The sequence below is a fragment of the Squalius cephalus genome (assembly GCF_949319135.1).
Source record: "Squalius cephalus genome assembly, chromosome: 9".
Lineage (NCBI taxonomy): Eukaryota > Metazoa > Chordata > Actinopteri > Cypriniformes > Leuciscidae > Squalius > Squalius cephalus.
The window spans coordinates 31,277,141-31,290,453 of record NC_137130.1 but is presented as its reverse complement, the minus strand read 5'-3'; the positions used below and the strand labels follow the sequence as shown (position 1 = coordinate 31,290,453).

The following is a 13,313-nucleotide window of genomic DNA, read 5'->3' as shown; positions in this document are numbered from 1 at the left end:
TGAAACAATATGTATTGTGAAAAGCTCTAAATAAATGTGAATTGAATTGAATTGAATTATGCTCTGAATGTGTAAACCCATTGAACACAGTAAATATCTTTTGCATTAATGGCCCACTGCACCCTACTGTCTTAAATAGTCTTGTGTGTAGAAGGGATTTTGATCAGATGACAGAAAAAAAACTGAGCGCCCACATAGCTATAAATTTTATAACCTGCAAGTTGATGAAAACGTAATGCACTTACTTGTTCAGATGTGGCCGTTCTAATGACGGACCAAACAAGGTTGGAAGGCTAAATATATTATATAAAAATGGAATGAAAAGGGCCTTTCACGTATACCACATATTACGATCACTTACCTTATGAGAGTAAAAAAATGTATACAGGGTTTTTTATACTTCTCTTCTTTTTTTTTACACCTGTATGTTCAAACCCGTTTCATTAAACCCTTCCTTTCAGTGAAGATTCAAGATGGACTTTGCTTTAAAAACCACATCTTTAAGATTAATTTCAACTGGATCACTAAACATCCACATGGGCCATATTTGTTCTTCCACTATTGAGTCTATGACAGTCCGAACTGCTTGTGGAAAAGCTTTAAAATTTGGCACACACATAGAAGACAGTCTGAACATTAACCAAAGCAAATTTTGAGTCTCTAAATTAAACACTCTAGTGCCACCAACTGTCAAAAGTTGTATTTATGTTTATGCTAATAACTTTTGAACTGTAAGGGCTAGAAACAAAATCATTTTTGATAAAAAAAAAAAAAATATATATATATATATATATATATTTTTTTTTTTATATATAAAATGCTATATTTTACAAACACATTGGCATTTCCTTACAAAACTTAGTACGTGTCTTCGGCATGATGCTTTAAAGGTACTCAAAAAGTTTTGGGAAAGCGCCACCTTGTGGTCAAAACTTATAATGAAATTTCAAAAATGCTATTAGCTTTTGAATATTTTTCTTCTTATTGTAATGTACGAAGCCCCTAAAGGGACATGGTGTTGGAGAAAATTTGGGATGGGAGAAAAAAAAACTAATCTTTTGCATTCTCTCGCAAAACTTTTGAGTTCTCCCACAAAGATATTTGCGTTCCCTCACAAAACTTTGCCTTCCCTCAAAAATGTTGCGTTCTCTCACAAAGATATTTAACATTGTTAAAACACAAATGACACGTATTTCCAATCATAGTAACGTAGACAACGAGATACAATCCAATTTTCCTCAAAACAAGCTTAATATAATATAAATTGATCTATATGCGCAAGGCGGCTGAGAGACAAGTCCGAAGGGCTTGCAAGAGGTTCTGAGCACTCAGTATTCTGAGCATAAAAATAACTGGCCTCACACATTCAGCGTGAGATTAACGCAATTGACACTGTTCTCACGCCCATGCCACACATCCATTTTCTCACAGAAAAATCGAGCATTAGAAGGTATGTTGAAACATTAAGTACAACTTACCGAAATGTATTATGTCTTATGTAATCGATCAATCTGCGTTTCAACTGCAGAAAGAGGTCAATAAAACAGCTTGAGAACAAAATGTCATGCAACGTTACATAGCCTATACCTCAGGAAAGCCGTTTAATGACCATAGAATTTTAGCTCGAAAAGTATTTTGCTAAATATATGCACTATATTACATATTTATTATATTTTATTATTAACAATATTATAACGTTATTATTATAAAAACTGTATTAAAATTAATTTGAGTAGTTAATTTTAACCTTTAAAAATAATACCAGCTGACAGATCTCCCTATATGTTTACAGCAATAGTTGAGAGACTTTTTCCTTGAGAAAAATTAACATGTAGATACTTTACCTGATATTTATCCAAATTAATAAGTTTTAAATTGAATAACGGAATCAAATCGCAAGCTTATGAATTGAAATCGTGAAATTTGTGTCAAGGACTAATAAAAACAGTAGCCTACCAGTCATGTAAACATTGTAACATGTTGTCATTAAACTTAATGAAATTCTGTTTAGTTACCAAATGTTTTCACTATCACAACAAGTGTACAAAAAAACAAGTTTTATTTTACAACACACACACACACACACACACACACACACCCACACCCACACCCCTTTTTTAAAGCTAACTCACACTGCAGACAGACACTAACTAATGCAGACAATCAACAGATTACAGAACATCACTTCTCAGACATTACCCAACCTGACAAATGCAGATTGAACATGTTCAGTTGGCAAAAACAAACACCATTGGTAGGCATCTGCCTGTGCAGTGTGAATTAGCCTTTAAAGATATATTTATTGAGTAAACACCTGTCTGTGCTTTTCTGTGAACTAGACATACATGTGAACACCACCAGACACTAATGTTTTGATCTTTTGACTTTAACCAGTTCATTACATAATGCTCAGAGTCCGTCTAAAACAGTAAGTTAAGCATAATCATAACAGAATGTTAGGTCATCTAAATACAGTAAGATTACACACAATGTTGTTTGATCAACTTTACTTACATATGTTGCAGTCGCAAATATACTTCCATTTTGTCTCACAACACGTTTAATAGAGTAGAGAATGAGCTGACGGAAGAAACTGTACCTGTAGTGAGTTCCACAAAAATGAAGAGTAAAAGCGCCACTTCTGAGCACCTGAGATAAGACATGGCATCAGTCACTCTCCGCACATCATTACATCCACCTTTATGGACAAAATGACCATGACTCTAATCTGCTGCATTTCCACAGTGACTGCTAGCATTTCTCCACTCTGAATAAATCCCAGAGCGACTGAACACGTAGAGAGAGACTTAATTGCTCCTCCTCCTGTGGCTCAATGTAAGAGGATTACAGAGAGAGAAAGACATAGATGGAAGGGCGGTGGGTGCACCAGCAAACCTCAACTGCATGACTGGGAAACTCCAATAACCTCAGTAAAGGAAGTACAGAATTTTTACTTTGTTTGTTTATTTTGAATGAATAATTGCTGGAATGAGTTTATGGCTTTTAAGCAATAAAAGACCATTATGTGATGTTCATTATTTCAACAAATACTCAACTGTGGGTCATATGGATGAATCTAACAGGTACATTTTCCCCCCAGTTTTTTTAAATTAAAGTAAATCAACTTTTTTTTGAGGAAAAAAATGTTTAATTGTTATGAAAATAATAAGAAAACCTTAGGAGTATGGATATACATTATCTACATGGGTTTGCAGAGAGTTCCTCAGGGGCTCAAATGTAAAAATTACTAAGTAATTTAAATATAACAAACTCAAACGCCAAAAAAGAACCATCCTCTCACTTCAACTGCTTTATTTCCAGCAACTGTCTCTCTATAAATAAAGATTTTATCTTGGTTTAAGTTTGCATTTGAGGCCACATTCTCATCTGTTTAATAATTGTAATGAATTATGCCCCGCTGTAAACTCAAAATAAATATGATGTGCCTCTATAAGAACACTTAAGTCAGGATAATCTCTTTTTCCGGTTTGTTCTCCAGATGAGACATCTGCTGGGCATGGTTAAAGGCCTTTAGGGTCTTCCATAAGGAAGCAGTTCATATGTCCATTTTTACTTTGTCCAGAGAATTACCAATTTTTGTCAGAGTCTTTTTGATGCGTAATGCTGTAAGTCTGGCTGATGGATTCTGGTACCAACATTCCTTCATGAGTTTAACGATTGATGTTAAAGTCTGAAAAATAAAAACAAAAGGAGACTGAATCAAGCAATGTGAGGGTGAAAAACACAAAGCAACGGAGGTAGGAATCGTCAATAGAAAGAAATGAGTGTCACGAGACGTCACGCCCTCATAGGAACGTCCACCTGTAGGGCAAAACAGGGCTATCCTCTGTTGCCCGAGAGTCATTTTTACCAGGTTTGTACTAAGTAATTACGTAGTAACAGTGATATTGAAAAAACAAAATCAATATTCACCTCATTAATTAATGTTTTAGAATGTCCCGATGTTTTTATTGATTGAAATACTGACTTCTTTTGAGAGGTGATCTAAATATTAATGGCTTGAAACAGACGCAAAATTAACTGGCCTGTGCTGCAGTTCAATGGACGTTTTGCCCTCCACGTCTCTGTGCCAGTCACTTGACTGAAAACTATGAATAATAATGGATTTTAAAATTAGTTTAACTTTATCCATTTATTTGTTATATACATTTTTTAATTATGATACATTTGTTACAATGAAAAATCTTCTCTTTTGGTTTGTCCATCGCGCCATTATATATCAAAAATGAAATTCAATTTGGAAAGTATTTCATTCAATGAATTATCCAATAAAAACCATTAATGCATGGTTGTTAAATATAAAACCATGTTTAAATTGTATTTCCAGCAAAAAAAAAAAAAAAAAAATATTTTGTAATATATACACTTACTGGGATATATCACTCATAAATGACTGTGATTGAAATGTCATAATGCCTTATGGTGGGAAAAAAAAAAAAAACCTCAGATGCACATTATTCTTTCTTCAGCAATTCTGAATCGAAGCTTAAGAACTGCTAGCCTGGAAATTCAGACCTAAATCTGAAAGATTAATGGTCTGGCATCGACTAATGAAAATCGCCCAGCTCGAGGGGCGGCACCAAGCATGCATTTGAAAATCTCACTGCACACAATTGGATAACATGCAATTGGATGACCAATCACAACAAGCCCCATACACTTAGCTACCAGTAGATTAGACTCTTGCCGTATCCGGTCGCCAAAACAGCAAAAACGTCCTTCTTGCAAAGGAACGATTCGAGCGCCATCTTCTGTTCCTCTTTTAGATAAAAAGCCAAGTCTAACTTGTTCATTGCAGCGGCCAAAGCGGTTTCAAACAACTGGTGTTCATCCACAGCCATCTTGCAATGTTTACTAATGACTTCGACGTCACAGCGCTGTCATCATCTATTTAGCTCGCCTCTGGCCCTCGCTATCAGATAACCCGATGTGATTGGTGCAGCTAGGGCATATTTAATTAGCATCATTACTCGACGCCAGAGTAAACTCGCTGAGCAAATTCAACTTGTTCTCTCGCGAGAACTCTAGATTTCCAGGGTAAAGAACTGCCGTATCGATCCTGAAATAATTTTGGAACGACACTTTTTGCTTTTAATTTTGACAACCATCTTCTGCTTACTGTGAATTCCACACACATAAAAACTCAAATAAGTATCTAAACTTCCATAAAACTCACTGGCTGGCTGACTGACTTTCAAATGGTCAAGTGCACTGTGTGTGTGGGCTGTGTGGGACTGTGTGAGCAGTTAAATGCACTTGCATTACTCATTGCTCTTGTTTAATATTTAATGTACTGAACAAACTCTTTGCTTATTGCTTTTAATGTGTTTCTTTGTTCTTTATTTTTGAATCTTTACTTTTGTATATTTTGAAGCTATATTTAGTTTGTAGAAAAATTACTTGACTACATACAATTGTTTTAATTATTCATTTTATATATGAATTTTATAATTTAATAGTATAAATAAATTCAATATTCAATGTAGTTAAACGGGGAAAAGGAAGTGTTATAGCACTGTAATAGAAATTTTTATCTTTAGTTAGTTATCTTTGGCAACAACAATCATTGCATTTCATTGGCATTGGTAATGGCTACTGATGTGACAATGCTAACCTCTAATGTGTATTAATAAAAACAGTTGGGAGGACAAGATGCATTGAGAATAATTTTGTAATCAAATTGTTAGCTTTGCAATCATAATAGAATCACAAAGTCAATGAAGATTCATGCCGCTAATACAGCCGTTTTCCTAACCAGCTATATTATAACCATGTAATTTCTATTCAAATGTTCTGATTGGCAGCATTGTTGCATTCAATGTGAAAAGACAAATTGCTTGCCACTGGATCTTAAGACACCGTGTAATTTTCATCAAAGATTTTAAATTTAGTGTTTACAAACAGCATGACTGATTAACTTGATTTATAAAGGTATATGCACAGGAATCTGAGCAGGTTCAGTACTTACTGGATCTGAAAACCATCTGTTTGGGATGTTTGGTCTCTGTTGGTCTGTGCATATCACCTTCTTCATGTCCTCAAAGCTTGGGTCGCTCGGCACTACGTCATGGAATGGGGGCTTGTAATCTTCAACAATACCTGCACAATAAGTGAAGACAAAAACACATTTGGAAATCACACAGAAATAATGATAAGCCAGTATCATCAGGTCTTATTATCACAACAGCAGGGGCGTAGAATTTACACAATAACTTGTGTTTTTTATGTATTAATTATTTTACTTAATATATTTAACCAGGAAGCATTTCACTGAGATAAAAAATCTCTTACAAGAGCGTTATGTGAAAAATGCGCAATTCCTGGTACACAAACGGTTAATAGATCTGAGTCCCGCCTCCCATATATCCACTTTTTTTTTTTTTTTTACTTGTGAGAGGTTGTTTTTGGTTGTGTGAAGCAGCAAATCTCCTCCGAACCCTATATGCAGTAAGTGAGGGAGAAATCAACAGTTCTGAGCAAGAAAATATGGGGCAAATCGCGTCACATATTGATTATGTTAATATCAATCAAATACTGTCAATCACATATTGATTGACAGTATTGTCAATCAATCACATATTGATTGACAGTGCAGTTTTTTCAATAACATTATTAGACTATCGTGTGATAAGTGGCAAACCTAAACGTTTGTGTGTGTGTGTGTGTGTGTGTGTGTGTGTGTGTGTGTGTAACCCTACATTATGGGGAACCCATTAAGATGGCAATATCCAAAATCCTTGTTTTCTGTGATGGGTAGGTTTAGGGGTAGGGCTAGTTTAAGGGTTTGTACAGCATAAAAATCATTATGTTCTATAAAGTCTCCATAAAACATAAAAAACGCAACATGTCACTTTTAGTCACCCTAGTCTCATCAGCTGAGGTTGAAATAAGTTTCAGTGCTCTTAGGAGACTGAAAACATGGCTCAGAACAACAGTTGCACAAGTGAGATTTAACAGTATTTCTGTGTGCCATGTTCAACAGGACAAACTGGACTATATTATTGTGAAACAAAAAAAAAACAACAGTTCATTTTTGTTAATGACATGTATAGACGACGTGTTTGGATTCTTCGAATAGCAAGGAACAAGACAGTATAGACATATTGACTATTGCATTGCACTATTAAACTTCCTCGTCATCATTAGTTACTTGTAACATTACATAATTTATTAATTAACATAGGTTATCATTAAGGTCATTATAGACTAAAAACCTTAATACATTATCCTATTCGTTTCCTGAATCCTCAGCTTCTAGGTATGTCCCCACCAATTTCAAAATCAAACCTACGCCCATGCACAACAGTATTACACTGGTTAGCAAATTACACGGATAATCACTGAGCATTGATTGTGCCAACCGTAAGGTGAAAAATTCAGCTTCATCAGGATCGCCAGCAGTTCTGACTAGTACTGAAGCCATTAGACAAAAGGGAGCAATAGGAATCCATTTTAGATGAGACATACTGAGGGCATCAGACAGCCCTCTGAAGACAGTACTGTAATGACCCTTTCAATGTGAAAGGAGTAGAAGCCAAATAACACATGCACCCACGAGCAAAAGCAGACACAGAGCCTCTTTTGGACAATGTTTATTTATTATTATGAATTATTTAGTCAAATTTCTTGCAATAGTGGAGTGATGTGCAATGCAAAGACCAGGAGAACCAGACAAGTCCTCAGCACAGACCCCAATGGCCAGCTTCGTATCCATACCAGTGTGATGAAATTGATCTTCAAGCAGACGGAACTGGATAAAATATTTTGATTGATACCAATCCACAATCTAACATCTGACTTGAGATTCAGCCTGGAATCATAATCACAGCCTGTTCGTTCGTTGGCCAGCGGAGAACTGCCCCCCGACTGAGCCAAGGTTTTTTTCTCCATTCTGTCACCTGATGGAGTTTGGGATCGTTGCCACTGTCACCTCTGGCTTACTTAGTTGTGGAGATTTAATATTCAACAACATGTTTGATCTGAATGTACTGACACTATCGGACGAGAACTGAACTGAGCTGGACGATAATATCACTGTTTTGCACAGCCTGCGATCCAGCGGTTCACCCATGGTTTCCCATCACAACGAAGCTGAACAAGGAATTCAGTCACTTCAGAATAAGTGAAGTACTAGTCAACTCCCTGCTTTATGCAATGGGTAAAAATGCCGAAGTGATATTCAGATTATTCACACTTGCTGAAGCTTCGCATGCAAATAATTACTAGACTTTTATTGGCAAACTTAATGAAATGATTTTGTTCCCCGGAGGAACGTTATACATGAGAGGGCCTGTTTTCACCAGTGCACACAAAGATCAGGAGAGACTGTTGATGCTTTTGTGAGATGCCTCTATGATTTGGCTGAATACTGCGAGTTCAGTGCAAGCTAAGAGGAACAAATATGGTACAGAGTCATGATAGGGATTTCAGGTCATGACATTTGCCAAGAGTTACAAATGGAACCTGATCTGACATTAGACAAAGTGGTGGTCCAGATCATGCAGCATTCTGAGCTCATTAAGACCCAAAATGTGAGCGGGGGAGCGGCCACTGAGGTGATTGCAGATTACAGCACGGAAAGGCACAAAGCACTTTATGGGACCATATCAAAAATGTCAAAGAGCTAGTAGTGTGTGATACAGAATTCTTCATTTAGAAGTGAAAATAAACCGAATTTACTCTCAAAGCGGAGAGCGTCTTGACGACATGATATCCACACAAATGAGCTACAGGACTAAAGGAAGATGTCTTGTCCATAAAGAACGTAGGCGGGCATTATGCAAATGTAGTAAGTCATAACATGTGAACTTCACGAAAATAGATCCGAACTCCAAACGACTTGTTTGAGCGGTACAGTTTCAACTCTTTCTTTTGAGATAAACTATTTTGCAGACTGTTTACATTCACATGCAGCTACATTGCACACTGCATGAAAGGTAATTTTCAAAAATGCATAATAGAGGCACTTTAAATAAAATAAAAACTGCTCATGCTGCATGTGTATAGCATCTTTTGGATTGTGACTAAAGTGGCAGAGGTCAGGGATCTTGGGCTTGAAAAGGTTGGTGACCACTGATTTAGGCATATTTGTGCCAGAGCTTTCCACAAAGCTCCAGCCAGTTACAGCTCTGCAGAAGAAGGATGCAATCTGGCTTTGGACAGAAGTCCACGAGCAGGCTCTGAACAAAGTAAAGTGCAAGTTAGCCACAGCTCCTGCTCTTGCATAATACGATCCTGAGACTATGGTCAGTGCAGATGCGAGTAGTTTTGGGTTAGGGGCTGCCTTGCTTCAAGTTCATGGTGATGCAGCACGTGGTCGTATTCTGCTCCATAACCTTGATTGAAGTGGAGCGCAGATACTCCCAAATCGAAAAGGCCTGGCATGTGTGTGGGCATGTGAGCGGTTCGCCAGCTACCTGAAAGGCTTAGATGAATTTTGCCTGCAAAAAAACCATAAACCATTAACTTTCATGATATTGATCAAACTGTGTCAGCATTTACGGTAACACTTTAGAATACTGTTCCTTCATTAATGAATAATTACACAGGAACAAACGAGTAACGCATTATTAACATTCCAGTAACTACTATTAACCCTCTGGGGTCGGTAAACGCGCCTGCGCGTTTTGCTGGATTTTCTTCACATAGTAGCACAATAAACTTAAATTACTCCATCATTTATGGTCATACAGAAAAAGGAAATATAAAAAAAGAATCTGTGATATTTCTACTTTTGTATGTGTCCACTTACATTCAAATCAAAACGTGCTTTTGTAAAATAAAGAAAATAAACAGGGTGTGCTTTCTGCCTCCCCGTCGCGGTGAACTTTTTTTTCTTGAGCACGTCTATAAACTGAAACAAAACTCAGCGAATACTTGTCACACATTTATGAGCCATATACCTTTATAAACATTTAAGTGTGTACTTTTAAATGATTGGATTCAAACTGAAAACAAATATTCTCTGTTTAAGTAATTTGTATAAAACCAACGAGATGTCCAGTATCTCAAACGCTTGCTCATTATTTTTAATTTGACAAAAGAGATTCACATGCAAATCTCCACATGGAACGCGAACGCGCTCGTTACCTCAAAAACAAAGCACGAAAAAACTTCACAAGTCTCTGCTTTTCGTCGAGTTTGAAAGACGCGCCGTGAGCTTACATGGGATTTACCTCAGAAGAAGAAGAACGCGATTTGAAGACAAGAAAGATGTAAGGTAAGAAATTCTTACTAGTTTATGTTATTGTTGCATAAACTTCACATTGCAGTTGTACTGTTGCTAAATATATGGTGAATATTATAATATTTAGACCCGTGTTTACTGTTACTGTGTTTGTGGATATCTGCTCAAATGTAGATCTGTATAATATGGTAACCATAATGTTTCATATTTTGGAGCATGCTGTGCGTTTGAATGTATCATATTTTGCAGCATGCTGTGCGTTTGAATGTTTCATATTTTGGAGCGCGATTGCGTTTGAAAAGCAAAACGCACCAAACATTAGGCTTCATGTTTTTACTATTATCTCATTTCATATCATCATAACGAATAGAAACATTTGAAGTAACATATGATAATCAATATATTTTTCTCTAGCGTAGTTGTTACTGAAATCTTTTGGAAGATTTATAGGCTGCTATAGGTTATTGTTATTATTATTTTATGCAGCACTGCGCATAGCTTATGCCTACAAGGCACAGATGCAACTGAGTCGTGCTGACTTAAACATTCACATGAGTCTCTGTACATGAACATGGTAAAGTGAAAATCAAACACCTTGGAAATGAAAGGTATGTACAATGTTTTTAGGAATGGCACAAAGGTCTCTGTCTTTGGATCATTGTTTTCAATAGTGTGCTTTTTTGTCATTTGTTGTGTATCTTTGGATTATGTTGTTTTGTAAATAAATCCAAACAATCAAAAAGCCATTATTTTTAAAATCTCCTCATTCTTTGTGCAAGGTTGCTCAGAATGGCCAGGCCTGATAGCTCCTAATAGGGCCGTTAGGGAGGGTCTTTGTCTTTCTCAGGTGTGAAAGGCTTACATATTAATGATGTGATCACACCTCCCCCGCATAAAGCTTTCTCACACAAAACACGTCTTACAATTTTTAAATCAATATATTGTCTTATCTGAATGAGCAGTCAGGATGATTTTCACATAGTTTTGGAGCAAATATTCTAGGCTACGTGATACAATTTTCAAAAGTCTTGTGAAGACATAATCAGTATGGGTTTCATGGCCTTATTTTAGTGACAATTTTTTTTTGCATTTTCACAAACCACGCATAAATGTCATTATCTCAAAACTACAAACTTTTACATACATGCTGCTGATATATTATTGTAGCAGAGTTTGTGCTAAATACAGTGTAATCAGACTTTAGCCATGAAAATGTCACAAGTAACAGAAATAAGCACAAATGTCAGAGCATGTCAGAACACCTCCAGGCCCAGAAAACAGCTCAGACCCCAGAGGGTTAACTAACAAGAAACTCTGATTAACAAATTAGTAAGTAATAGCGCTCAGATGAATGTAGTAGTTCATTATTAGCTAATTAATAACTACTATTTTTTTTATACCTCCCAGAGAACTACTATCTACAGGTTCATAATTAACATGAATAATGCATAATTTATAATAAAAGGTAATGGTAACCCACTAGTAATGGCTCAAGTATTACTACATCATTCTAAAGAACTACTAATTATTTGGATCAGTATTCTAAAGTGAAAAACATGATAACTACCTAATATTGACTGAAGTCATTGTAAGCTTTTGAGATTTTTGTAAACTTTTGAATAGTAATTCCTTCCAATGGATTTGGTAACACTTTAGTCATTACTAGTGTGTTCCCAAGATCTTCACTTTAGAATACTGATCCAAATAATTAGTAGTTCCTTTAGAAAGATGTAGTAACAATTGAGTCATTACTATCCAAAACCTTACAAAAGCCTAACTTACAATGACTTCAGTCAATATTAGGTATTTATCATGTTTTTCACTTTAGAATACTGATCCAAATTATTAGTAGTTCCTTTAGAAGGATGTAGTAACACTTGATTAATTAATAATGAGTTACCATTACATTATTATATATTATTCATTATTAATATTAATTATGAACCTGTATATAGTAGTTCTTAGTGAGGTATGAAAAATAGTAGTTACTGATTAGCTAATAGTGAACTACCACATTCGACTGAATGCTATGACTTACTAATTCGTTAATCAGAGTTTCTTGTTAGTTAATAGTAGTTACTACAATGTTAATAGTGCGTTACTCATTTGTTCCTGTGTAGTTATTCATTAATGAAGGAACAGTATTCTAAAGTGTTACCGCATTTACTAATGTGCCTTATCCGCTTCAAAGTGAAAGCAGTGCATGTCTCCATTAAATGTTTGGTGGTAGCAGACACACATTCTCAGAATCCTCTGAGAGGGCACTGCCAATCAGAGATGGAGGACGAGGTGAAGGCATATGTTGAAGCAGTTGTCACATCTAAAGAAGCGTTACAATCAAAGCTAGATGCCATAAAAGAGGCCACAGAGGGAGATGCAGATCTCCAGGCAGTGATAAGCTTTCTCAGGTGTTAAGATGAATTCATAAAGGTCATCAAGGTCTCGCCAAGTGCCGTCAGAGGGCAAAGATGTTAGTTTGGTGGCCTGAAATAGGTAATAACATTAACAGGAGGGTCTCAGTGTGCACCTTTGGTAGGGCTCACAAACCCATTCAAAGGAAAGAACCTTTATTCACTTCCCCTTTGCCTGCTGGCCCCTGGTGAAAAATTGCAGCAGATTTATCTGAGTGGAATGGTATAACTACTACTCCTGTGACATCGAAAAAGCTCAGCTTCAGACACCATCCAGCTTCCATGTTATCAGAAGACTGAAGTGCATGCTTGTAAGATTGGGAATTCCCAGGGAGCTTGTATCTGACAATGGTGCACAGTTCACCTTGGCTGAATTTCAAAAGTTCGTTATTGTGGGAAGAGAGGAGGCGGAACCGGCAAACATTCCAAAGCTTTTAATAAAATAAATAAACAAATACATAAATTAAAGTAAAGACGGCAGTCCCTCACGGTCGACTGCCACCACACATAATAAAACAAAATAAAATAGTCCAGGCCTGGTCCTCTCTCGATCTTCACAATCGTCGTTCCTCCTTTTATGCACCGCTCCTCTGTGAGAGATACGAGACCGGTGCATCGCGAAGGTGTCGCTCATCAGCAATCACGCCACCGGGCTCATGCCATTCTCCAACGGCCCTCGGCCTCATCCTGCTCAC

The 13,313-nt window shown here is 36.5% G+C and overlaps 2 protein-coding genes across 5 annotated transcripts in view; both read right to left on the bottom strand.

The window, feature by feature from the left end:
* acvr1c (activin A receptor type 1C) overlaps positions 1–2,779 on the bottom strand; it is a 105,666-nt gene extending 102,887 nt beyond the window's left edge. For 2 of the 4 annotated variants that reach the window (XM_079881298.1, XM_079881299.1), the window contains exon 1: positions 2,600–2,773. Coding sequence is in view for 1 of the 4 variants with exons in the window: in XM_079881297.1 (XP_079737423.1) it covers positions 2,600–2,663 (64 nt within the window). In the remaining 3 variants the exon portion in view is untranslated. Of the gene's footprint in view, positions 1–2,599 lie in introns of all 4 variants that reach the window. The other 2 variants (XM_079881297.1, XM_079881300.1) reach the window with 2 other exon arrangements.
* Positions 2,755–13,313, bottom strand: part of LOC307164444 (activin receptor type-1-like) — a 114,688-nt gene continuing 104,129 nt past the window's right edge. Inside the window, exons 10-11 of the mRNA XM_079881296.1 lie at positions 5,990–6,120; positions 2,755–3,691 (exon numbers count right to left, since the gene is read on the bottom strand). Of these exons, the coding sequence (XP_079737422.1) occupies positions 3,557–3,691; positions 5,990–6,120 (266 nt within the window). The 3' untranslated portion in view covers positions 2,755–3,556. The remainder of the gene's footprint in view (positions 3,692–5,989; positions 6,121–13,313) is intronic.